This window comes from Sinohyriopsis cumingii, chromosome 4, assembly GCF_028554795.1.
Source record: "Sinohyriopsis cumingii isolate HCF-2022 chromosome 4, ASM2855479v2, whole genome shotgun sequence".
In the NCBI taxonomy this organism is placed as follows: domain Eukaryota; kingdom Metazoa; phylum Mollusca; class Bivalvia; order Unionida; family Unionidae; genus Sinohyriopsis; species Sinohyriopsis cumingii.
In genome coordinates, this window is record NC_142964.1 from 23,321,355 (window position 1) to 23,345,864 (window position 24,510).

The following is a 24,510-nucleotide window of genomic DNA, read 5'->3' on the forward strand; positions in this document are numbered from 1 at the left end:
AGGGTTCATCATTGAACATTGGCAGGGAAGATGTAATGTTTTATGAAAATGAATTAGTTTCCAACTTGATAATATACGACAAGTGAAGGAAAGATGACTGAAATATTTTTGGATGCAGTTTCACTAAATATATACATAAAAGAAGTAAACATTTAGCTACATATCCATTTTCTTTAGAAACTAGGTATTGTAATTTTGACTTAGATTACTGAGAAATATTATTATTAAGTTTTTCCATTAAATATTTCATGATTATGTAATAATTATCAGATTAGTCTTTGTTTTATTTTGTGTATCTCCAACCCTTATCAAGACTACAAGCAATTGACTGGATAAGGCAGACAGTTGAAATTTATATATTCATTGTTTATTTTGAAATGAAATAACTTGTGCTTTCTTTCTCAGGGCTGAGTATCATGAACTTCAGACATTTTCTGGCTTGGCATCTTCATCAACAGCAAGCAACTGTGAGAACTGCAGTACCATTCCTGGTCCACTAAATACATCCAGTCTAGTCAGCTTGACATTCCCAATGACAGTCATGCCAAACATTACCATGCCAACTCAGACTGGTTCATTATATTTGTCCCAAGAGTCTGGTTTTCTGTCAGATTATTATATGACATTGTATACAGTTTTGTCAACTTCATATCTGGGCTTAATATTTATTCTAACTGCACTTTTCTACACATTTGCCACTCTTGCTAGTAGAAGACTCCATGACAAAATGTTCTGGATTGTGCTGGGAGCAAGGAGCCGGTTTTTTGACTCGAACCCTGTCGGTAAGTTTTATGTGTTTACAATATGAGATTATGCTACTGTTAATTCTGTGAAGATAAACATTTAAACTGCTTCACATTAAAAAAAAAAGTTTCATTACTTTGATTTTATTTTCATGGATATCAATTTTCATGGTTTTTCCAAAATAGGTCATTTTCATCATGGATTAGGGAAGGTGTCTAATTGTTTATACAGAAACATTAGTAGTCATTGAGTGTGAAGGGGTCTGATTTATTCCACAGAACATTGGTAGTCATTGGGTCTTTAAATTCATGGATTAGGGATTGGGTCTGATTTATTCCAAAGAAAGACTATTAGTAATTGGGTCATTCATGGATTAGGGAAGGGGTCTGATTTATTCCACAGAACAACTATTAGTCATTGGGTCTTTATATCTGTGGTTTGTAACATCCACAAAACCCATGAATATTGGTAACCAATGGATTTTGATTATTTGCAGTATATGAATTATGCATGCCCATTATTTTTAGTGGAACCTTGTACATTAGTAATAATAGAGATGTCAGTCAGATATGCCTGCCCAGTACTTTTAGTGGAACCCAATGCATCATTATGTCAGTCAGATATGCCTGCCCAGTACTTTTAGTGGAACCCAATGCATCATTATGTCAGTCAGATATGCCTGCCCAGTACTTTTAGTGGAACCCAATGCATCATTATGTCAGTCAGATATGCCTGCCCAGTACTTTTAGTGAAATGCAATGCATCATTATATCAGTCAGATATGCCTGCCCAGTACTTAGAGTATAGGAAAGCTCGAGGATTTGAAGCTCGTGCGAGCTCGAGCTCGATAATTTTTTCGAGCTTGAGTAGTACGAAAAATAATTTTCTTTATAATTTATTTAAACATCATTCTTGTTAATATAATAGTATTTAATAAAAACAAGAGCATGCAGAGATTTATCCGATAAATTTGATCGCAATTTTGTACAGAAATTAGTAGCAACTGTAAATGCTCTTTCTGAATCAGTTGAAGTCAGTTTGATTGTACTGATGGCATCTGATAATCGCCTCAAAATTTCAGTCAGTTCACCATTACTTTTTGACAAGGAAAATTCTTGGCATAATTTCTTAAATCGATCGGTTTGAAGAGATCCCTGAGTGCTAGAAGCTTCCAATCGAAATATAAGTTCATCTTCAAGTGAGAGCTCGTTACGGTTAATTGTTATTTTCTCATCATGTGCTTCTTCATTTGCAGTATTTGCCGATGGAAATAGCCGCTTCATCAAATTTGTCACTAATTCAATAGAAGTTTTGGATGGAACATTATCCAAATGGTGCAGAGAAATCATAAGATCCATAAGTTGTTGATTAACTCTACCGTCGATGTAATGGTCAATATTTTCTAAAAGAGTACGACTGATCTCTGTTCCTTGTGCAGACAATTTTTCCCTCATGAAGCTAATAGCAACATAAGCGGTTCTCAGAGAAGCTTTTTTTTCGATCATAGCATTAAGAGTAACCTCAACCGGTTTCAACGCCAAAACTATGGATTTCAATAATTCTATGTTCAAATTAGTTAAGAGATCAAATCCGATTTCACTCAGCACTTCATTGGTGACATCGTATAATTTAATAAAGATTTCTAGCATTTTTAGCATGGAATTCCATCTAGTTTTGCAGTCGAGGGACAGTTGTTGTTCTTTGTTAAATTTTTCTGAGCTTTTAGCTTTAAACGCATCTGATCATATGGCTGAACCTTTGAAAAATTTAACGATTTCTCTCACAGTGTTTATATTTTCCTTCCATGATTCACTTTGTATCTCAACTTCTTCAGCACTCAATTCATCGTTGCTTTCATCAAATCATCAGTCTGTCCAGTTTCTTCACGTGAAAAAACTGAAATTCCTTGACCTGGGCAATTTTCTCTGTAAAAAGTTTTTGTAACACCCAAATGCAATCCGTGATCAAGGCAGGCTTGATACAGAGCGGGAGATTTTTCTCCGAACTTGATCATGACACTTGCTCCATCACCGGTAGAGGTAACAATATCCTGTTTGAATGAGACACCAAAAGAATTAAGATGTTCCTCAATGAGTTCGTTCATTCTTTCAGCATTACAACTTCCGTAAATTCTGACAAGAACAAGATTGATACATTTTGACGAGATCGTATGAAGGTTAATGTTGAGAAATCAACGATTTCCAATACTTGTCCATTCGTCCAATGATATTGAAAATCTCTTTGATTCTGAGAGTTCTTTCTTAATTTCCTGTATGACTTGTTGCTTCACTTTTTCTTCAAAATCGCGAATAAGGGCCATCACCGATCTTTCATCAGCAGGTAGCTTCATTCCTCTTAATGAGAGCAATTGACGAATAAATTCTGAATGAGTGATTTTCCGAATCGAGAATCCATTGACTGCAGCGAGTTTCAAGACTATTTCTTCCAGTGAAGTTTTGAAACAAAGTTATCCATTGTTCTCATTTTCTTTGGCTTTATTTCAGACTCATCCTTGTTGACGTCAATATGATGAATGCTAAGCAGATGTTGACGCATTGTTGAAGTGTTTCCTTGTGGACATGAAATTGTCTGCTTACATTCATTGCAAGCTGCGAAATTATCCTTTTCGCGCCTGTTAAAATAAGTCCAAACAGCTGATTTCTTATTTTTTGACATCGCTACTGCTTTAGAAATAAAATATAAGTAAAAATTAACAAACAAAGAGCAGATACAATATGAAAAATCGCTTATAACACGTTTATGTTGTTTGAACTGATCAAAAATCAGTTTAAAAGAAATCCCTCGGGCGTCAGTTGTGCATCTACTGCCCCTCCGGCACCACTCATCGTCAGGCCAAACGCTTGAGAAGTTCACTGGTTCTCTCACTTGCAGAAGTTGAAAAACCCCTTCTCCCCATCAGCTGCAATCATAATAGTCGGAATTATTATCTTAGGAGCCCCCAGCGATGACCATTGCAAGGCAACGACTGCCCACTGGTCGACCAACACATGGGGAAGCGTAGGCCATGTGAATCTGTAAAGCCGCTCATTCCCACAGTCAATTAATTATCGCACGGGTTTATCCGGTCCGATAATATCAAAAAGCGGAGAATTTTTCTAGGCGTAAGCTCGAAGCTCGTTGAGTATCGAGCCCCCAAAAATGCTCCAAAATTATCGAGCCTCGAGCTCGAGCCTAGGCTCGTCCCAAACTCTACCAGTATTTTTAGTGGAACCCAATGCATCATTATGTCAGTCAGATATGCCTGCTCAGTACTTTTAGTGAAATGCAATGCATCATTATGTCAGTCAGATATGCCTGCCCAGTACTTTTAGTGAAATGCAATGCATCATTATGTCAGTCAGATATGGCTGCCCAGTACTTTTAGTGAAATGCAATGCATCATTATGTCAGTCAGATATGCCTGCCCAGTACTTTTAGTGAAATGCAATGCATCATTATGTCAGTCAGATATGCTTGCCCAGTACTTTTAGTGAAATGCATTGCATCATTATGTCAGTCAGATATGGCTGCCCAGTACTTTTAGTGGAACCCAATGCATCATTATGTCAGTCAGATATGCCTGCCCTGTAATTTTTTGAGAATCTCATACAGCAGTGATAACAGATGTCTTTGAGATATGCCTGCCAGGTATTTTTAGTTGAACCTCATATATCAGTGATGACAGAGATGTTAGATATGCATGACAGGTATTTTAGAGGAACCTCATACATCTGTGGTATCAGAGGTGTTTGGTCAGGTATCTTTGAACACCCCAAACTGATCATTTGAGAAAGAGTTTTTGAATCTGTAAACTTTAGCAATGATTGGAAGAAAAGAGGCATGTTCTGTATTTGGTCAAAAATATTGTATGAATAAGTTGTTATATTATGCTAGAATAATTATTACACTTAGACTTGTACATGTTTTGAGTTGTATATCTCAAATTCTTAACAAGGGTGTGTTGGTTAACCCTTACTTTCTTAGTTATATTACAGTCAATATGACTGATTCTGTTCAGTTGGCCAGGCATGTATGATGAACCCTTACCTTCTTAGGTATAAAGTTTTAAAAACAATTATTATGACTGACTCTTTTCACTTGGCTGCATCTTTGACTAACCCTTCAAGTATGTTTTACCAACAAACAGAGCAATCTAGTTTAATTTATGCTTAATGATTATTCTAGAGTCGTATAAAAATTGTTTATATCAATTAGTGTAATGCATATTGACCTTATCTCGCCTCAGAATTCTTTTGTATTAACCCATGTTGACCAACCCTTGTCTTATTTAGGTCTAATATAATTAATACGAATGACTCATTTCAACTGGCAATATAAGTGTGACTAACCCTTCAAATAGGGTTTAGCAATAAACAAAGCAAACTAGTTTATATTTAATGATTATTTTATAATCATATAAAGTTTTATTTACATCAATTAGCCTTTTTTCTTTCCATAAATCTTCTTTAATAACTAATGTTGTGTATATTATGCTACTCGCTGTTACAGGCCGAATACTAAACAGATTTTCAAGAGATATTGGATTCATCGATGAAATACTGCCCAGGATTTTCTTTACTGTTGTAGAGGTAGGTTTGCCCATGATACCAGTTGTGGATCAGATTTTAAGGCTTTAAGAGCTGTTCAGTAAAACATACATGGGACCCAGGGAAGGCACTTTCAGTGTCTAGTAATCACCCATAGATGCCATTTAGAATTCTTTGTCATTTTCATATGAAAGTAATGAGAGTACCTGGCATATATTTTTACATATTTTATTTATATATTTTTGGTACCATGTTTGTTTAAGTGGAATGGCCCTAATGCTATTTTGTATGTATATTTTTCACATAGTCAGTACACTTTGCCTATAGTGTGTGCAATTTAATATTTTGGTATTATAACGTGAACATATCACTTTATGTGATTTTGATTGGTCCACATAAGCCCATAAATTATTATGCAGTATTCTCTTTACTAATTGGCTGTATCCATGGGAAAACTTTTTTAACTATGCCTTCTGGAATTATTTGTTTTCAATGAACATTCTAGTGGCCATTTTTTGATTCGAGTCATGAATGGAATTGTTGAAAAATGGTCTTATCTGTCTGAATGTGGACAATTTACCACCACAGGGTCTTGTTTTGTCACGTATAATATATCATAACATGAAAAATGTCTAAAACCCCAAGACAAGAACTACAACAACAAGTAAAACTAAGGGTATTGATCAGTTGATGGGGTGGGGTGGGGAGCGGTATACATATAACATTGAATCCACCCTATATACAGCATGATTTAAATGTTAACTTACAAAAGTAAATAAACTCACCTCTGTTCACAAAAGAATGTGGACATAAACCAGTCTCCAAACTGACAAGTTTATCCAATCACTGCATATTTACACAGTAACTATGTGATGCAATTCTGACTCAAAATGAAATTTGTTTACCTATTCTGTAGTCTACTGTTCCAAATTAAGTACTGCAAATGTCTGGTAGCAAATACAGTAAATATGGGAATGTCTGCATCCAAATTTCTGCATCCATTCAACCTTTTTTCACATGAATATCAAAACAATGTAATGTTTAGTTGTGAAAGTGACACTTTTGGTTATGTAAACCTGAGAATCGTCAACTGTACTCTAATGGTACTGCATCAAACAATGTGACAACAAATATTGCCAATGAACTCGTGTGTGTTTGTACTCTGGGGTTGGCAGCTATGGTGTAGTAACTAAGTAACGTCCACTGCTTGAGTTGGCTGGCTGCACCAGTACAATATTATCTGCTCTATTTCTGTTTCTTGAATGTGGGCAGGATTAAGGCATGGATGATAACAGTAATACATGTTTAGCATACCACTAGGGCAATACATATCAAATATGCTCTGTATAGATGGAGAGTCAAAGGGCTGCACAGTCAGTCTAAGCAGAAAGGGAAAGCAGATAAATACATCTTGAGAGATGAATACCTTATTAGCATTAACGCCACATTGGTCAGTAAATTCCTGATGGTCAAACATCACAAAGCAGAGGGCTCACCAGGAGATCCCTTTTGGTCACTGTTACGGCCTCAATACTCATTTCGATGCTTCAACCAAACAAGCTTATTTTCAGAACTAATGCTTTGAGTGTATGACAGCTAGTCTTCTCATCAATATAAGTAGGAACCTCTTCTCATTCTCAGGATCACATATTCTTCTAACCGTTCCTAGCATAAAGAACTTTAAAACATTATGGAGGATAAGATAGCACTGTTCATTGCAATCAAACTCTGTCATCCAGATCAGGTTGCAAGAGTCACCACAAAAGTCTTTCTTACTTTTAATATCAAAGCAGGAGATCTCTTTGCCTAGTACACTGTCATGATGTAAGAACACTGGTACTCTGATGGATTGGTCAACTCATTATAGTGCCACATGGTAGTATGAAATGAAGGTCCAGGTTAGTGCCTGACTACCTACATCATTAAATAACCAACTTGATTACATGCCTACGTCACTCAAAATCAACATGCTGCAGCTATTTCATGCGCTAAGAATAGGTAGGACTTGCGTAGTCATTGGTTGGTAGATATCTCAATCAGGATAAACTTTTAGTCTTGTTTGTCAGCACTTTCAGCAATCTTCATTAGAATCATCTAAGAATTACAGGTGTTGGCACCACCACAGATTTTCAAGAAATGATAAATTACACTCGCTAACCCCATCCATTTGCTTGACCTAATGATTACAAGAGAAGACTTTGCTTTTCTAGCATCAATTGAAGGAGTCTTGTGCTTCTTGCCACCAGATTTTGGTCCACTTCCTCCTGCTATGTCAACAGCTTTTTCCAGAGTTCCAGCATCTGTTGACATTTTAATTAAGAAAGACCAACGAGCATTCAAAAAAATTACTGCAGCATGATCCAATGACTGACTTATTGGGTTGTTTAGAGAATAGTTACAGGATCCTAATGGCAGTAGTGAAAACAATCCAGTTTCAATAGACCATTCTATAAGACACACATACCATTATTTCATACAGAGGTGCCAGTGGTAGACAGTCATTGGAGGTCAGGGAATGTCAAAACCCTCTTCAGTACCAGAAGCATGTCAGTGACATACAGTGATTGGGCTTGATTGGCTCATTGTTGGACTTTATTTTTATGACAATTTTCCAGCAAGCAGAAAGAGTTTATTCTCTTCCACCATGATATCCAGGAGATGTGTGGGAGTCAGAATCACGAATGGTTTGAGCACTGAACAGAGCAAGACAGCACATTCAGATTCTTTGTCAACAGCAGGTAATTTACAACTCGCGTAAAGAGTTGTAGGCTTCACTTCCACTTTTTTTAAAGAACCCCACAAAGCCCTGTTGAGAATACAATCATGTTCTGTTAATGGCCATGTGGATGATACACAAAGCCCTGTTGAGATTACAGTCATGTTATATTAATGGCCATGTGGATGATAAACCCTGTTGAGATTACAGTCATGTTCTATTAATGGCCATGTGGATGATACACAAAACCTTGTTGAGATTACAGTCATGTTCTATTAATGTCCATATGGATGATACACAAAGCCTTGTTGAGAATACAGTCATGTTCTATTAATGGCCATGTGGATGATACACAAAGCCTTGTTGAGATTACAGTCATGTTCTGTTAATGGCCATGTGGATGATACACAAAGCCCTGTTGAGATTACAGTCATGTTCTATTAATGGCCATGTGGATGATACACAAAACCCTGTTGAGATTCCAATCATGTTCTATTAAAGGCCATGTGGATGATACACAAAGCCTTGTTGAGATTACAGTCATGTTCTATTAAAGGCCGTGTGGATGATACACAAACCCTGTTGAGATTACAATCATGTTCTATTAATGGCCATGTGGATGATACACAAAGCCCTGTTGAGATTACAGTCATGTTCTATTAATGGCCATATGGATGATACAAAAAGCCTTGTTGAGATTACAGTCATCTTCTATTAATGGCCATGTGGATGATACACAAAACCCTGTTGAGATTACAGTCATGTTCTATTAATGGCCATGTGGATGATACACAAAGCCTTGTTGAGATTACAGTCATGTTCTATTAATGTCCATATGGATGATACACAAAGCCTTGTTGAGATTACAGTCGTCTTCTATTAATGGCCATGTGGATGATACACAAAACCCTGTTGAGATTACAGTCATGTTCTATTAAAGGCCATGTGGATGATACACAAAGCCCTGTTGAGATTACAGTCATGTTCTATTAATGGCCATATGGATGATACACAAAGCCTTGTTGAGATTACAGTCATGTTCTATTAATGACCATGTGGATGATACACAAAGCCCTTTGAGATTACAGTCATGTTCTGTTAATGGCCATGTGGATGATACACACTCAGATCACTAAAGAAACAAATCTATCTTTGGCACAGCATCAGAGACCAAGATGTTTTCAGGAGAGAGATCAAAGGAACAGAAAGAACATACAACACATCAAATGGGTGAAACAGTCCTAAATACTTGTTACAGCAACAAATGTGGACAGAAAACAGAGGAGTTGATCATTTGCCCCCATTTCTCTACAGGAAAGCCTCCTTATAGAAAAAAATGACAAGATTCTCATGCTGCCCTTTTCTGATATCCTGGGGGAGGGAGAGACTCCTCTTCACTGTTGAATGGGAAAGAATTTACTGTTATGATCAGTGGACCTGACCAGTCATTTCAGAGGGCCGAGAAATAAACTTCTCCAGAAGAGGGTGGTAGATATTGTTCACGACACAAAATCACCGGGCTACTATAATTCAGGTAGAAATGCCCTTAGTTAAGTTATTTATAGGAATTCAGAGAGACCTGCATTTAGTAAGGTTATTTCTTTAATGAAACATGGAGCATACAGAAAAATACAAGAAAAGATACATCAGATGCCATATTTATTACATTTTTATTTAATGCAGCATAAAATGGCCACTATTTGCTGACCATGACGATGATGTTAATTGTCCAGATGATCCAGATCCATGGCGGTTATGACTTGATTTGAGTGCCTATGATGGCAGTTAAGACTTGATTTGAGTGCCTATGATGGCAGTTAAGACTTGATTTGAGTGCCTATGATGGCAGTTAAGACTTGATTTGAGTGCCTATATTATACAAGCTATGGGATGGATGGCAGAGTTGATTTTCTCTACTTTCTACTCATGAGACCTTTCATCCCCAAAGGCTCACTTAGACCTGGTGGGACTTATCGCTGCAGTGCAACAGGCTTCGTACCTGGGTCATTTTTTTTCTCTTTCTCACAGATTGCTGTATCTCGGTTTCTTTCCAGTGATAGGAATTTAACTGTCCACCTCTTAACTGTTCTCCTAAAGTATTTTGATTGGGTAACTTATTTGAAAAAGAAACCAAGTTTTGGAATAAAATGCATTTCTTAGATAATACTTTCCCAATAATGATATGGATACACCCTCCCATCCTTGCCCCAGTTACATCCTACTTGGGAAGCATGCATTCTGCCTCTGTAGTAACTGAGGTACAGATGTGATTGGTGTTAATCCCTATATCAAGGGGAGATCACTGTGTGCTACCTATGTGAGCTGACAGTTCAGCTTCTGTATTGACAAATTATAGCCTGGGAGGGCTGGATTAGTAATGTATTGGTCATGCTCCAAAGGTTTTATGGTTGGGTAGGCATTATCAACGAAATATTTTTTACTCCAAAATTGGTTTTCCCTAGATGTGTGTATAAATTTGTGAACAAGGCTGTACTAGGAGCTAAAAACGGGGACGCTCTTGACACAGTTCACCTGGCTAGGGTTTCTTTTTCCTTCCTTTCCTTCCTTCCTTATCAGTGTTACAGGACAGCATTATAGGTCAAAGAAGGAATACATTTAGGTTTGCTTTAAGAAAATAACATACACACTTTAAAATAGGTCACATGGATTCACTTTTGAGTTTGACGTAAATTACTTGTCAATTGTTGTGCTATGATTTCAGTACCATTTGACCTTATATTGCCAAATGAACCATGTACATCAAGGTATATGATAGGATAAATAATGTAATACACTAAAATTGGGTTACTACTTTTCAGAGCCTACTTAACAGAGTTTACCAATCATTCTTGGATTTTATATCCAAAAAAAACAATGATAGCTGCCAAGTTTTCAGCTGTACTTATGATGAGTAAGCATTGTGCAAAAATAGTGTGACAAACATTTTGCTATATATTGAAGACACTAGAACACAGCTTTATTACTTATTACCACCAAAATTGTATAGAAGATGGACATGGTTTCAAGAATTTATTTTGTACTATAACTATTTCAGGCCTTTTCAATAGGGTCATAACCATTCTTTATATCTCACCAAAACCAGGAGACTGCTTGTTTCTATTTTTTCGCTAACAACTCTAGTTTCAACCAATTATTTATTTATTGTTTTATTTATTTGCAGCTGACAATAAGGCTAGTGGGTCTGATTCTGACTACCTGCATCATCAATCCATGGCTTCTAATTCCGGTCCTAATAATGACAGTTTTCATTGTAGTCCTCCGGTATTATGCCATGCACACACTGAGGGAGACCAAGAGAATTGAGGCTATAGGTAATCCTTATGACTTTTACCCCCTGCCCCACTCACTCTCTCCCTAATTTCTCTCAAACATGCCACTATTCATTATTACCAATATTCTACAACATCAAATTCATAAATAAAATAACATCAATACTTAGTTTAAATATTTTTAAAATATTTGGCACTCACTGTGGGGGCTACTCATGGGCTAGAATCTGAATGTAAAAGTCTGATTCCCAATTGGTGCTAGGCTGATCCCAGCATTACAGGTTACTCTGGGCTGATCCCAGCTTATGTAGACTATGTGTTAGGCTGATCCCAGCATGCTAATGTATTCTGGGCTGATCCCACCATAATCTATGCTAGGCTGATCCCCGCATAAGAGTGTATTCTGGGTTGATCCCAGATTTGTGTAATAGAACTAGGCTGATCCCAGCATGAAGAAAATATTCTTATATTTTCCTATTTAAACTGTGAAAGTATTGTATTTAATGGGCATGACCTTTACGTTGTTAGTATAGCTTATGAGTATCCGATTGGGGGAAAATGCTAAAAAACTGATTTCTAATTGGTGCTAGGCTGATCTCGGCAGAACAGTGTATTTTGGGTTGAGGGCTGATGCCAGCTCAAAGACTGATTTCCCAATCGGTGCTCGGCTGATCATAGCATTACAGTGTATTTTGGGTTGAGGGCTGAAGCCAGCTTAGATAGAATTGGTGCTAGGCTGATCCCAGCTCAATGTGAGAGACTGATTTCCCAATTGGTGCTAGGCTGATCCCAGCATTACAGTGTATTCTGGGTTGAGGGCTGATGCCAGCTCAAATAGAATTAGTGCTAGGCTGATTCCAGCTCAGTGTGAAAGACTGATTTCCCAATCGGTGTTAGGCTGATCCCAGCATTACAGTGTATTCTGGGTTGAGGGTTGATGCCAGCTCAAATAGAATTGGTGCTAGGCTGATCCCGGCTCATTGTGAAAGACTGATTTCCCAATCGGTGCTAGGCTTATCACAGCATTACAGTGTATTTTGGTTGAGTGTTGATGCCAGCTCAAATAGAATTGGTGCTAGGCTGATCCCAGTTCAATGTGAGAGACTGATTTCCCAATTGGTGCTAGGCTGATCCCAGCATTACAGTGTGTCCTGGGTTGAGGGCTGATGCCAGCTCAAATAGAATTGGTGCTAGGCTGATCCCAGCTCAATGTGAGAGACTGATTTCCCAATTGGTGCTAGGCTGATCCCAGCATTACAGTGTATTCTGGGTTGAGGGCTGATGCCAGCTCAAATAGAATTAGTGCTAGGCTGATTCCAGCTCAGTGTGAAAGACTGATTTCCCAATCAGTGTTAGGCTGATCCCAGCATTACAGTGTATTCTGGGTTGAGGGTTGATGCCAGCTCAAATAGAATTGGTGCTAGGCTGATCCTGGCTCATTGTGAAAGACTGATTTCCCAATTGGTGCTAGGCTTATCACAGCATTACAGTGTATTTTGGTTGAGTGTTGATGCTAGCTCAAATAGAATTGGTGCTAGGCTGATCCCAGTTCAATGTGAGAGACTGATTTCCCAATTGGTGCTAGGCTGATCCCAGCATTACAGTGTGTCCTGGGTTGAGGGCTGATGCCAGCTCAAATAGAATTGGTGCTAGGCTGATCCCAGCTCAATGTGAGAGACTGATTTCCCAATCGGTGCTAGGCTGATCCCAGCATTACAGTGTATTCTGGGTTGAGGGCTGATGCCAGCTCAAATAGAATTGGTGCTAGGCTGATCCCGGCTCATTGTGAAAGACTGATTTCCCAATCTGTGCTAGGCTTATCACAGCATTACAGTGTATTTTGGTTGAGGGTTGATGCCAGCTCAAATAGAATCGGTGCTAGGATGATCTCAGCTTAGTGTGAAAGACTGATTTCCCAATTGGTGCTAGGCTGATCTCAGCATTACAGTGTATTCTGGGCTGAGGGCTGATGCCAGCTGAAGTAAAACTGCAAATGAACTTATTTACATTATGAGCTTAGCATACGAGTGTCCGATTGGGGAAAAATGTTCATTCCCATGGCAGCCCTATGCGCATAAATAGCGTAAGGACACAACCCATGATGTATCCATTAATCGGTGGTGATGGTGGTGGTGGCGGGCCAGCACAAATCCCTTAGAAAAGTTTGATGCAGAGACTCTAAATCTGGGTGGTGCCTGAGATGGTGGTGTGCCAGTACAGATCCATAATAAAAGTATGATGTGGAGACTCAAAATCCATTTTCTGTAACTTTGAAAAGCCAGAGAAGTGAAATTCTACATTCATTGTCACATGTACATTTGAAAAACCAGAGAATCGACTGATCATATGGTACTCTATATCATCATGCAGTATTACATAAGATTATCTAATTTGGTTGGCTCTATGAATTCTGCTGCCAATGCCAGCCAATAGGAATAGTTCTGTGCACCCCCCCCCCCAAACAAGCTCCACGAAGACAGCAAGTGACTAATAACAGTCTCTTGCATAATTCCCGGTCTGCCTCTCAATTTCAAGTTTCATGTACAACATTCCTATCCAAGTGTTAGCCACTGACTAAGCCTTTGAATTTGGCATTATATCATCTTACCACACCACCAATTCCTCCCTCAATGGTCATTAACAGACAAACCCCATTGGAACAATGGCAATGTGTACCTACAATAACTCAAGATCATCAACTTGTGCATAAACTAAAATTTAATAAATTATCATTCAGTCAAAGCAGCCTCATTTATTCTGTTATCTGCAGAAAGATTTGTTTTATTTTTGATCCAATGCAAGAAATCCTGATAAAAAAAATAGCCCTAAATGGTCTATAGGCTTGGTATTCTCCATTTTTTCATTTAATTTTAAAAATATCACAGATTGGGTTGCACTGGCATGCCATCAGTTTTGGTTCAACCAACAGCATGTACCTTAGTATACAGTATCACTAAAAAATCAATCATTGCCATTTCCATTAACATTTTCCCAGCTCTAGTTATTTACTTCAGAACCTTCAAAATCGTTGTAATCATCACCATCATCAGCCAGTATTTGCTGTATGAATTTATCTGTAGATGTAGTTGGGAGTAAGCAGTGTTTAGTTTTCAAGGTAGCATGTGTTTTAACCAAGCATTTGTAGAACTCATTTGTTACATATATGATAAAGCTAGGACAGAATGCTTATTCCAGGTCCCAAATGTACAAATCAAATTTAGTTTCACAACTATTCAAATTAAGTTGAACTACACAGATAAGTGAACAGTTTGCTTATCTGAAAATCAGCAAATGCCCTGACAAACACTGTGGGACCTCTACCAATAGCAAATGCCTTGACAAAAACTATGGGATATCTACCAACAGCAAATGCCCTGACAAACACTGTGGGACATCTACCAACAGCAAATGCCCTGACAAACACTGTGGGACCTCTACCAACAGCAAATGCCCTGACAAACACTATAGGACATCTACCAACAGCAAATGCCCTGACAAACACTGTGGGACATCTACCAACAGCAAATGCCCTGACAAACATTGTGGGACCTCTACCAATAGCAAATGCCCTGACAAAAACTATGGGACATCTGCCAATAGCAGTTGCCCTGACAAACACTATGGGACCTCTACCAATAGCAAATGCCCTGACAAAAACTATGGGACATCTGCCAATAGCAGTTGCCCTGACAAACACTGTGGGACATCTACCAACAGCAAATGCCCTGACAAACACTATGGGACCTCTAGCAATAGCAAATGCCCTGACAAACACTATGGGACCAGTACCAATAGCAAATGCCATGACAAACACTATGGGACCTCTACCAATAGCAAATGCCCTGACAAACACTGTGGGACATCTACCAACAGCAAATGCCCTGACAAACATTGTGGGACCTCTACCAATAGCAAATGCCCTGACAAAAACTATGGGACATCTGCCAATAGCAGTTGCCCTGACAAACACTATGGGACCTCTACCAATAGCAAATGCCCTGACAAAAACTATGGGACATCTGCCAATAGCAGTTGCCCTGACAAACACTGTGGGACATCTACCAACAGCAAATGCCCTGACAAACACTATGGGACCTCTACCAATAGCAAATGCCATGACAAACACTATGGGACCAGTACCAATAGCAAATGCCATGACAAACACTGTGGGACCTCTACCAATAGCATGCCTTAAGCCATGAGAAGAAGCACTTTAAGGGTTAAAAATTGCCACAGTCATAACATATGCCATGAACTACAAGCAGGGAGATTATAAAAATCTGTTCCATATTATGATTTGAGTCCTTTGTATGAATGAAATGGACAAATTATTTCATAAATGAACATTATCATATTGAAAACGGTTTTAAAGTGAGTACAGTTATTCCCCTACTTACATTTAAGCCTTCCACATAGTAGACCCCAAAATATGGCTCTTTTCAATCCAATTGCATGGTGAAATATTGCTGTTTCAGATGCAATTGCATGGTGAAATAATGATATTTGGAATGCAGTTACATGGTGAAATATTGCTGTTTCAGATGCAGTTGCATGGTGACATAATGATGTTTGGAATGCAGTTACATGGTGAAATATTGCTGTTTAAGATAAATATTGATGTTTGAAATGCAATTACATGGTGAAATATTACAGTTTTCGAAGCCATTGTATGGTGAAATATTGCTGTTTTCAAAGACATTACATGATGAATTATTGCTATTTTCAGTGCAAATACATGGTGAAATATTGCTGTTAGGAATAAATTACATGGTGAAATATTGCTGTTTAAGATAAATATTGATGTTTGAAATGCAATTAAATGGTGAAATCTTGTTTGCAATGCAATTACATGGTGAAATATTGCTGTTTCAAATGCAATTACATGGTGAAATATTGCTATTTGGGATACAAATACATGGTGAAATATTGCAGTTTCAAATGCAATTACATCGTGAAATATTGCTATTTGGAATACACTTACATGGTAAAATATTGCCGTTTGAAATGCATTGACATGGTGAAATATTGCAGTTTCAAATGCAATTACATGGTGAAATATTGCTATTTTTAATGCAATTACATGGTGAAATATTTCTGTTTTTAATGCAATTACATGGTGAAATATTGCTGTTCTGAATGCTATTACATAGTGAAATATTTCTGTTTTTAATGCAATTACGTGGTGAAATATTGCAGTTTCAAATGCAATTACGTGGTGAAATATTTCTGTTTATATAGCAATTACGTGGTGAAATATTGCTGTTCTGAATGCAATTACATGATGAATTATTGCTGTTTGAAATGTAATTACGTGGTGAAATATTGCTGTTCTGATTGCAATTACACAGTGAAATATTTCTGTTTTTAATGCAATTACATGGTGAAATATTGCTGTTCTGAATCCAATTACATGATGAATTATTGCTGTTTGAAATGTAATTACGTGGTGAAATATTGCTGTTCTGATTGCAATTACACAGTGAAATATTTCTGTTTTTAATGCAATTACATGGTGAAATATTGCTGTTCTGAATCCAATTACATGATGAATTATTGCTGTTTGAAATGTAATTACGTGGTGAAATATTGCTGTTCTGATTGCAATTACACAGTGAAATATTTCTGTTTTTAATGCAATTACATGGTGAAATATTGCTGTTCTGAATCCAATTACATGATGAATTATTGCTGTTTGAAATGTAATTACGTGGTGAAATATTGCTGTTTGCAATTACATGGTGAAATATTGCCGTTTCAAATGCAGTTACTTGGTGAAATAATGATGTTTGAAATGCAATGACACTGAAATATTGCTGTTAGGAGTGTAGTTACATAATATTTTATTGTTTCTTCTAGCTCGCAGTCTAATGTACTCACATGTTTCCGATACACTGTTTGGAGTGTAGTTACATAATATTTTATTGTTTCTTCTAGCTTGCAGTCCAATGTACTCCCATGTTTCCGATACACTGGTTGGAGTGTAGTTACATAATATTTTATTGTTTCTTCTAGCTCGCAGTCCAATGTACTCCCATGTTTCCGATACACTGTTTGGAGTGTAGTTACATAATATTTTATTGTTTCTTCTAGCTCGCAGTCCAGTGTACTTCCATGTTTCCGATACACTGGTTGGAGTGTAGTTACATAATATTTTATTGTTTCTTCTAGCTCGCAGTCCAATGTACACCCATGTTTCCGATACACTGGTTGGAGTGTAGTTACATAATATTTTATTGTTTCTTCTAGCTCGCAGTCCAATGTACTCCCATGTTTCCGATACACTGGTTTGAGTGTAGTTACATAATATTTTATTGTTTCTTCTAGCTCGCAGTCCAATGTACTCCCATGTTTCCGATACACTGGTTGGAGTGTAGTTACATAATATTTTATTGTTTCTTCTAGCCCGCAGTCTAATGTACTCCCATGTTTCCGATACACTGGTTTGAGTGTAGTTACATAATATTTTATTGTTTCTTCTAGCTCGCAGTCCAATGTACTCCCATGTTTCCGATACACTGTTTGGAGTGTAGTTACATAATATTTTATTGTTTCTTCTAGCTCGCAGTCCAATGTACTCACATGTTTCCGATACACTGGTTGGAATTCACACAATAAGAGCCCTGGGCAAGCGAGATCAGTTTATCCATGAATTTGACACCTTACAGAACACCCACACTTCGGCCTGGTTTATTTTTCTGTCATCATATCGCTGGTTCAGCCTCCGTTCCTTGTTTGCTGTCTACATCTATTTCAACATAGTCATATGTATCTCCATCATTGTCAAACATGGTATGTATCGAATTAGAAAAAATGTGTTCTTTGTTTTCATGTAATTGAAATTCCTTTCAGTTTGGTCAAGAAAATATTTAGGTTTGGCACTAGATCTAACCAAATATCTGCCAATAAAAATTGGTGCTTAAAAATACAGACATGTATGATTTGTCTTTTGTACCAGAAAAGGTTATGTTCTAAAATATTTTGTTCTAGATCTGGTTCCATTTCAGTTTTAAGCATTATCCATTATTTATTAGTATTTTCTTTCGTTAGTTTCCCACTTTGTACGAAAGTTTTATTTTCAAGTAATAAAAGTTTGATTTTTCATTTGTGGAGAAACATACTGTATGCCTGCTCTCAAGCCATGGGCCTAATGGACCAACAGACCTGGGTCTGTGCATTTTGTTAGAAGTCATTAGTAGAACAAATGATATAGACCCTGATCTGCAGCATTATGCAGTGGCAGAGTATGGTCTCTGTTGTTTGCACTTGGATCTGACTCGTAAGAGAATTCATATTCGTATTTATTAAATTAACAAAGGCCATATCTGTTCTTCCATTTATCACATGGAGATTTGTGCATATTGTTAGATTTTCCTCTCAAAAGTCTATGAAATTCTTAACTTTAGATTGGTCTAAATATAAACATTGACACACTTTTGACTTGATATGGTATATTTTTATATTTGTACACACTATTGACTTTATTTGGTATATAGATATGACTGCATATTTATACAGTTGGAATGAGTCATTGACTTGATATGGTGTATATTTATATAGTTGGAATGCAGACCTGCGAATCATTATCATTTTGCAGTAAGTCTTACAGTAATGACCTTTGAAATATAGACTTACAGAATAAAATCACAGAATACGGAAATATGATTGTTTGAGGTAGAATCCGCATACTGGCTTGTCAGTGTTTGATTCAGATCTGGATTTCATACTAGACTCAATGGGAATTGATAAGGGAACCAGACTAACTATACCAGAGTTCCTCAGACACTTTAAACTGCACATATTTTGTGGTACAAATTGTTTGCATGATGAAGCTGTTGCTAATTTGTTTAAATCATGTCTAACAAGTGACATCTGAGAACAAAAGGGACAATAAACTTCTTAGAACGTTTTAATAGTACAAATGAATAAATGGGCGTACACCTCTCTCTCGATAACTCACACATAATGGAGTCCACAAACGTTGACCACACTCTTTAGTAAGGCGCGAGTTACCAAGGGACCTCCAAAAATTGAGGGAAAAAAATCGCTTTGACATAAAGAAAACTGGTGGGGTGGCTATAGGGAACTGGGCTGTTTAATGACTGAATCCTCATTTTACAATCACATTGATAATAATTTTTAATAATGCGCTTTTTCTAATGGAGTTGTTCATGATTTAGTTTAAATAACATTTATTTTCAAAATGTCCAACATATGAAAGATTGTTCCAACTGGTTTCAACAACCATCACATGTACGCAAAAAATCCCATACCAGTGTTTAAAAGTGTCATGCCAAATCAGGAGTCCACAGAGCAGGGAACTAGACTAATTGCTGATACACCACCAAACAAGATTCCTTTTTTTCAAAAACATGCAACATTTATTTCCTGAGACAATTGTCTACGTCGAAACATCATTTTTGTGTTGTTCAATTAGTGCATTCTTGATGTCGTGAGTTCATCGGAACTAATAATGAAACTTCTTATCATCCTTGAGGATATCTCTAAGTGCCAGTTCAAGAATTTTCTGAAACTTGCTTGCCCACAATCGTCCGTATCTGTGGAATCAAGCTCTTTATTTTACGAAGTATTCATTTTGCTTGGCTGCCTTATTATCTTTGATCACAGTTATGAAAGAGTCAATTTATTTAAGGTAGTTTATGTTACATACACAATAACATTTGTAAGTGTTCAATTGATGAAATGAAGTGAGTTCACCCGACACATGACCGGGGCTGCTAGATTTTAAGTTTGGAGGATTTTTGTGCCTTTTAACTTTTCTTTTATTCCACCTCCTTTATTTGATTCAAAAGACAATAAACGTGATAATACAAAGGAGGCTAGCTTTTAATTCAGTGCAACAATACAACAAATACTTCTGCAAGTCAGTTATCAAAACATGGCTGGTACTTAATTTTAATAATTAGGTTCTCAGAGAAATGCTTGCGGACATAGCTGTTACGGTAGATTGATGCAAATTACACTTAATTACAAGAAGACACATTGCACTTATGACGATTACCCTTAAAAGGAACTAAAGATAGTACTAGAACACAAATTTCAATTGATAAAAAATTATTTAATTTGTATTTATTTATTAAAGTACTGCCTCCACTTTGCGTAAGCGACATTTTCATTGATCAAAATTTCCTTACATATTGTTAATTGCGGTGTACTAGGAATGTTGCTTGGAAAGAAATTGTAAAAAATTCTATGACCTGTTTTTACATTTGATATTTCATAGTGTTGATTAAAATTTCCAGGTCATATCTACCGTTTTCGATGATAAAACGAGCGATACATCAAAATTTTTGTTACCAATTTTTTTTGCGATTTTCTTCAAGTTAACAAATAGGGATCAATTTTTGGGGTAGTTTTGGGTTTAAAAAATGGGATTCACGCCTGGCCTTGCTTTATAAGCAGGTTTGCAAGTTATCAGGGGGCGAGTTATCGAGGGAGTGGTGTATTCAGTTTCTTGCAGACAAAGTCAGGAAGGGCAACAGTTATGTTTCAAGGACATCATGTGTTGATTTGAGTATGTCACATGGTGGGAAAGATGATTACCACGTGAAATTTTTGTAAGGATTACATCCAATTTTGAGACCAAGAAGACATTAAGTTCCATAGGGTTTGGAATTGAAGTTTATGAACTGTACTGAAGTTAATTAAGGTTTATGTAAACTTTACAAACTTTTGAGTTGAACACAATGTTTACTGTCAGATGCAGCATCAGTCTTGAATCACACTTGTGAACTTTTAAGTGCACATTTTCTAGCCTGACATTATCAGTATTTTGTTACACATTACTGAAAACTGGTTCATCTTACTGAGAAGGCTTTGTTTTGGTTGGTGGGTCTGGGAATGAGACATTGGCTTGATATGGTATATATTTATACAGTTAGAATGAGACATTGCCTTGATATGGTATGCATTTTACAGTTAGAATGAGACATCAACTTGATGTGGTATGCCTTTAAACAGTTAGAATGAGACATTGACTTGATATGGTATGCATTTATACAGTTGGAATGAGACATTATCTTGACATGGTACACATTTATAAAATTAGAATGAAACATTGACATGATATGGTATATATTTACAAAATTTATCACCCCTCAAACGCTGGAAGTGTTTTGCTTAGTTTGATTTGGTATTTTTTTATCACCCCTCAAAAGCTGGAGGTCTTGTGCTTAGTTTGATATGCACATGTGCAGTTTGTAGCAAATGAATCCCTTAATTAATGGCAAGGTGGGGGGAGAAAGACTGAATCTATGAAACAGATGATGAACCAAACCTAAGATGAAACTATTACCAGGGAGTTATGGGCTACATTAAACTATTACCAGGGAGTTATGGGCTACAATAAACTATCACCAGTGAGTTATGGGCTACAATAAACTATTACCAGTGAGTTATGGGCTACATTAAACTATTACCAGTGAGTTATGGGCTACAATAAACTATTGCCAGAGAGTTATGGGCTACATTAAACTATTACCAGGGAATTATGGGCTACAATAAACTATTACCAGGGAGTTATGGGCTACAGTAAACTATTACCAGGGAGTTATGGGCTACATTAAACTATTACCAGAGAGTTATGGGCTACATTAAACTATTACCAGGGAGTTATGGGCTACAATAAACTATTACCAGGGAGTTATGGGCAACAATAAACTATTACCAGGGAGTTATGGGCTACAATAAACTATTACCAGTGAGTTATGGGCTACAGTAAACTATTACCAGGGAGTTATGGGCTACATTAAACTATTACCAGTGAGTTATGGGCTACAATAAACTATTACCAGGGAGTTATGGGCTACATTAAACTATTACCAGAGAGTTATGGGCTACATTAAACTATTACCAGGGAGTTATGGGCTACAATAAACTATTACCAGGGAATTATGGGCTACAATAAACTATTACCAGAGAGTTATGGGCTACATTAAACTATTACCAGAGAGTTATGGGCTACAATAAACTATTGCCAGGGAGTTATGGGCTACAATAAACTATTACCAGGGAGTTATGGGCTACAGTAAACTATTACCAGGGAGTTATGGGCTACAATAAACTATTACGAGGGAGTTATGGGCTACATTAAACTATTACCAGAGAGTTATGGGCTACATTAAACTATTACCAGGGAGTTATGGGCTACAATAAACTATTACCAGGGAGTTATGGGCTACATTTAAACTATTACCAGAGAGTTATGGGCTACAATAAACTCGGCTATTCACTAAAGAAGACCAATTGACTGAAAAAAGGCCTACATCTGTTACTAAGACCTGCATGGACATAACATAGTGCTTTTTAATGCATTTCTTTTAGTAGACTGGATGAATTTTCTTGCTCAAAAGACACTCAGGATACATCTACTTCATTTTTGTTGACAATTGTCTTGCTCAAAAGACACTCAGGATACATCTAACTTCATTTTTGTTGACAATTGTCTTGCTCAAAAGACACTCAGGATACATCTACTTCATTTTTGTTGACAATTGTCTTGCTCAAAAGACACTCAGGATACATCTAACTTCATTTTTGTTGACAATTGTCTTGCTCAAAAGACACTCAGGATACATCTACTTCATTTTTGTTGACAAATGTCTTGCTCAAAAGACACTCAGGATACATCTAACTTCATTTTTGTTGACAATTTATATGCTCATTTATGATCTGCTTAATATTGAACAAGAAATCAAGAAAGTGGAATTATCTGGAAATGAAATACATATTTCTTTTGTCTCTTGTTTTCCTTTTCTTGTGATTTTTTGCTCTTATTTTCTCTCTTTCCTTCTGTCATGGTCTCTTCTACTTCTTCCATGTTATAGACCACTTTGGTAGCCTAAGTGGTTCGAGTGTCTGCCTCAGATGCAGGAGGTTACTGGTTTTACCTCAGGATGAGTCTTACCAAAGACTTATAAAAATGGTACTTGCAACTGCCTTGCTTGGCACACAGCAATTAGAGATTAGTGTTAGGACTGGTTGACCTGGTGTAAGAATAATGTGGCTGGGTGGGACATGATGCTGTAAGTCTGTGGCATGATGCCCCAGTGCTAGACATAATATAAATTGCCCCAGTGCTAGACATAATATAAATTGCCCCAGTGCTAGACATAATATAAATTGCCCCCAGTGCTAGACATAATATAAATTGCCCTAGTGCTAGACATAATATAAATTGCCACAGTGCTAGACATAATATAAATTGCCCCAGTGCTAGACATAATATAAATTGCCACACTGCAGACATCGTAATGATATGACTCAGAATGTTAAAGCTGTTAAAAACACACACACACACACAGGTTTACCATCAAAGTGAATTTAACTGAGTTTACCAGCTGGGTTGTTTTTTACATCAACTTTGGCAAGCTTGTGATTTTCTTATACTGGAAAACTTGAAACAGTTAATGTACATATTGAAGATGTTATTTTGAAGCTGCAAGGTGCCGTTATAAAGACATGCCATAAATCAATGAAATCCAGATAATTAGAAACTCAGTTTTGTCTTTCCAAAACTATATTGATGATGCTGATGCAATAGGAAAACAATACATAGATGACATGGTTGCAAAGGTGCCTTCACCACCAAACATAGTAACTTAATGGAGGCAAATTCAGCCAATATCAATAAACCAAACTGATTTAATCTTAGCAAATGGTCGACTTGTTTTCCATACTCTTGAAAATGGCTTTGATAGACCTAAATGTCATATCTTAAAGGTGTGCAAGCCTGCATCATACTTGTTTATCATAACCAGAAGTCAAGACACGTGTAAGCTGATAATGTTGATAAATGTTCAGCATCTTGGTTTAATATCACATATTGATAGACCCAGTAAAGTTACAGAATTTTTCACATACAGTATCAATAGCATTAGTTGCCAGAAGTTTGAAATAATGAACATCAATCTAACCCTTGGCATTTGTGTTTTTATGATTTGTTATTATGGATTCTGAACAAGTTGACTATGTTGCAGAATTCATGGACAGGATGCTGGACCAGTTGACTGCAGATACTAACATTGTTAGCAATTATGTAGCACATGTAATTGAATTTCTGTTTCAGAATGGTGTTACTGGACACTTGTTTATGCTTATATATAATCTAAATGAAGGCAATATAAAAATGAAAAATTGATGTGCTGCTGCCAACTCTAGGCCATCTTGGAATCTTAGAATTAGGAGATGAAAATGC

General features: G+C 36.9%; 1 protein-coding gene across 3 annotated transcripts in view; it reads left to right on the plus strand.

Moving 5' to 3' along the window:
- Positions 1–24,510, plus strand: part of LOC149800811 (ATP-binding cassette sub-family C member 4-like) — a 174,220-nt gene that overhangs the window by 122,894 nt on the left and 26,816 nt on the right. For all 3 annotated transcript variants that reach the window (XR_016420565.1, XM_089954806.1, XM_089954807.1), the window contains 4 exons: positions 406–782; positions 5,254–5,333; positions 11,189–11,339; positions 17,856–18,086. Coding sequence is in view for 2 of the 3 variants with exons in the window: in XM_089954806.1 (XP_089810932.1) it covers positions 406–782; positions 5,254–5,333; positions 11,189–11,339; positions 17,856–18,086 (839 nt within the window). In the remaining variant the exon portion in view is untranslated. The remainder of the gene's footprint in view (positions 1–405; positions 783–5,253; positions 5,334–11,188; positions 11,340–17,855; positions 18,087–24,510) is intronic.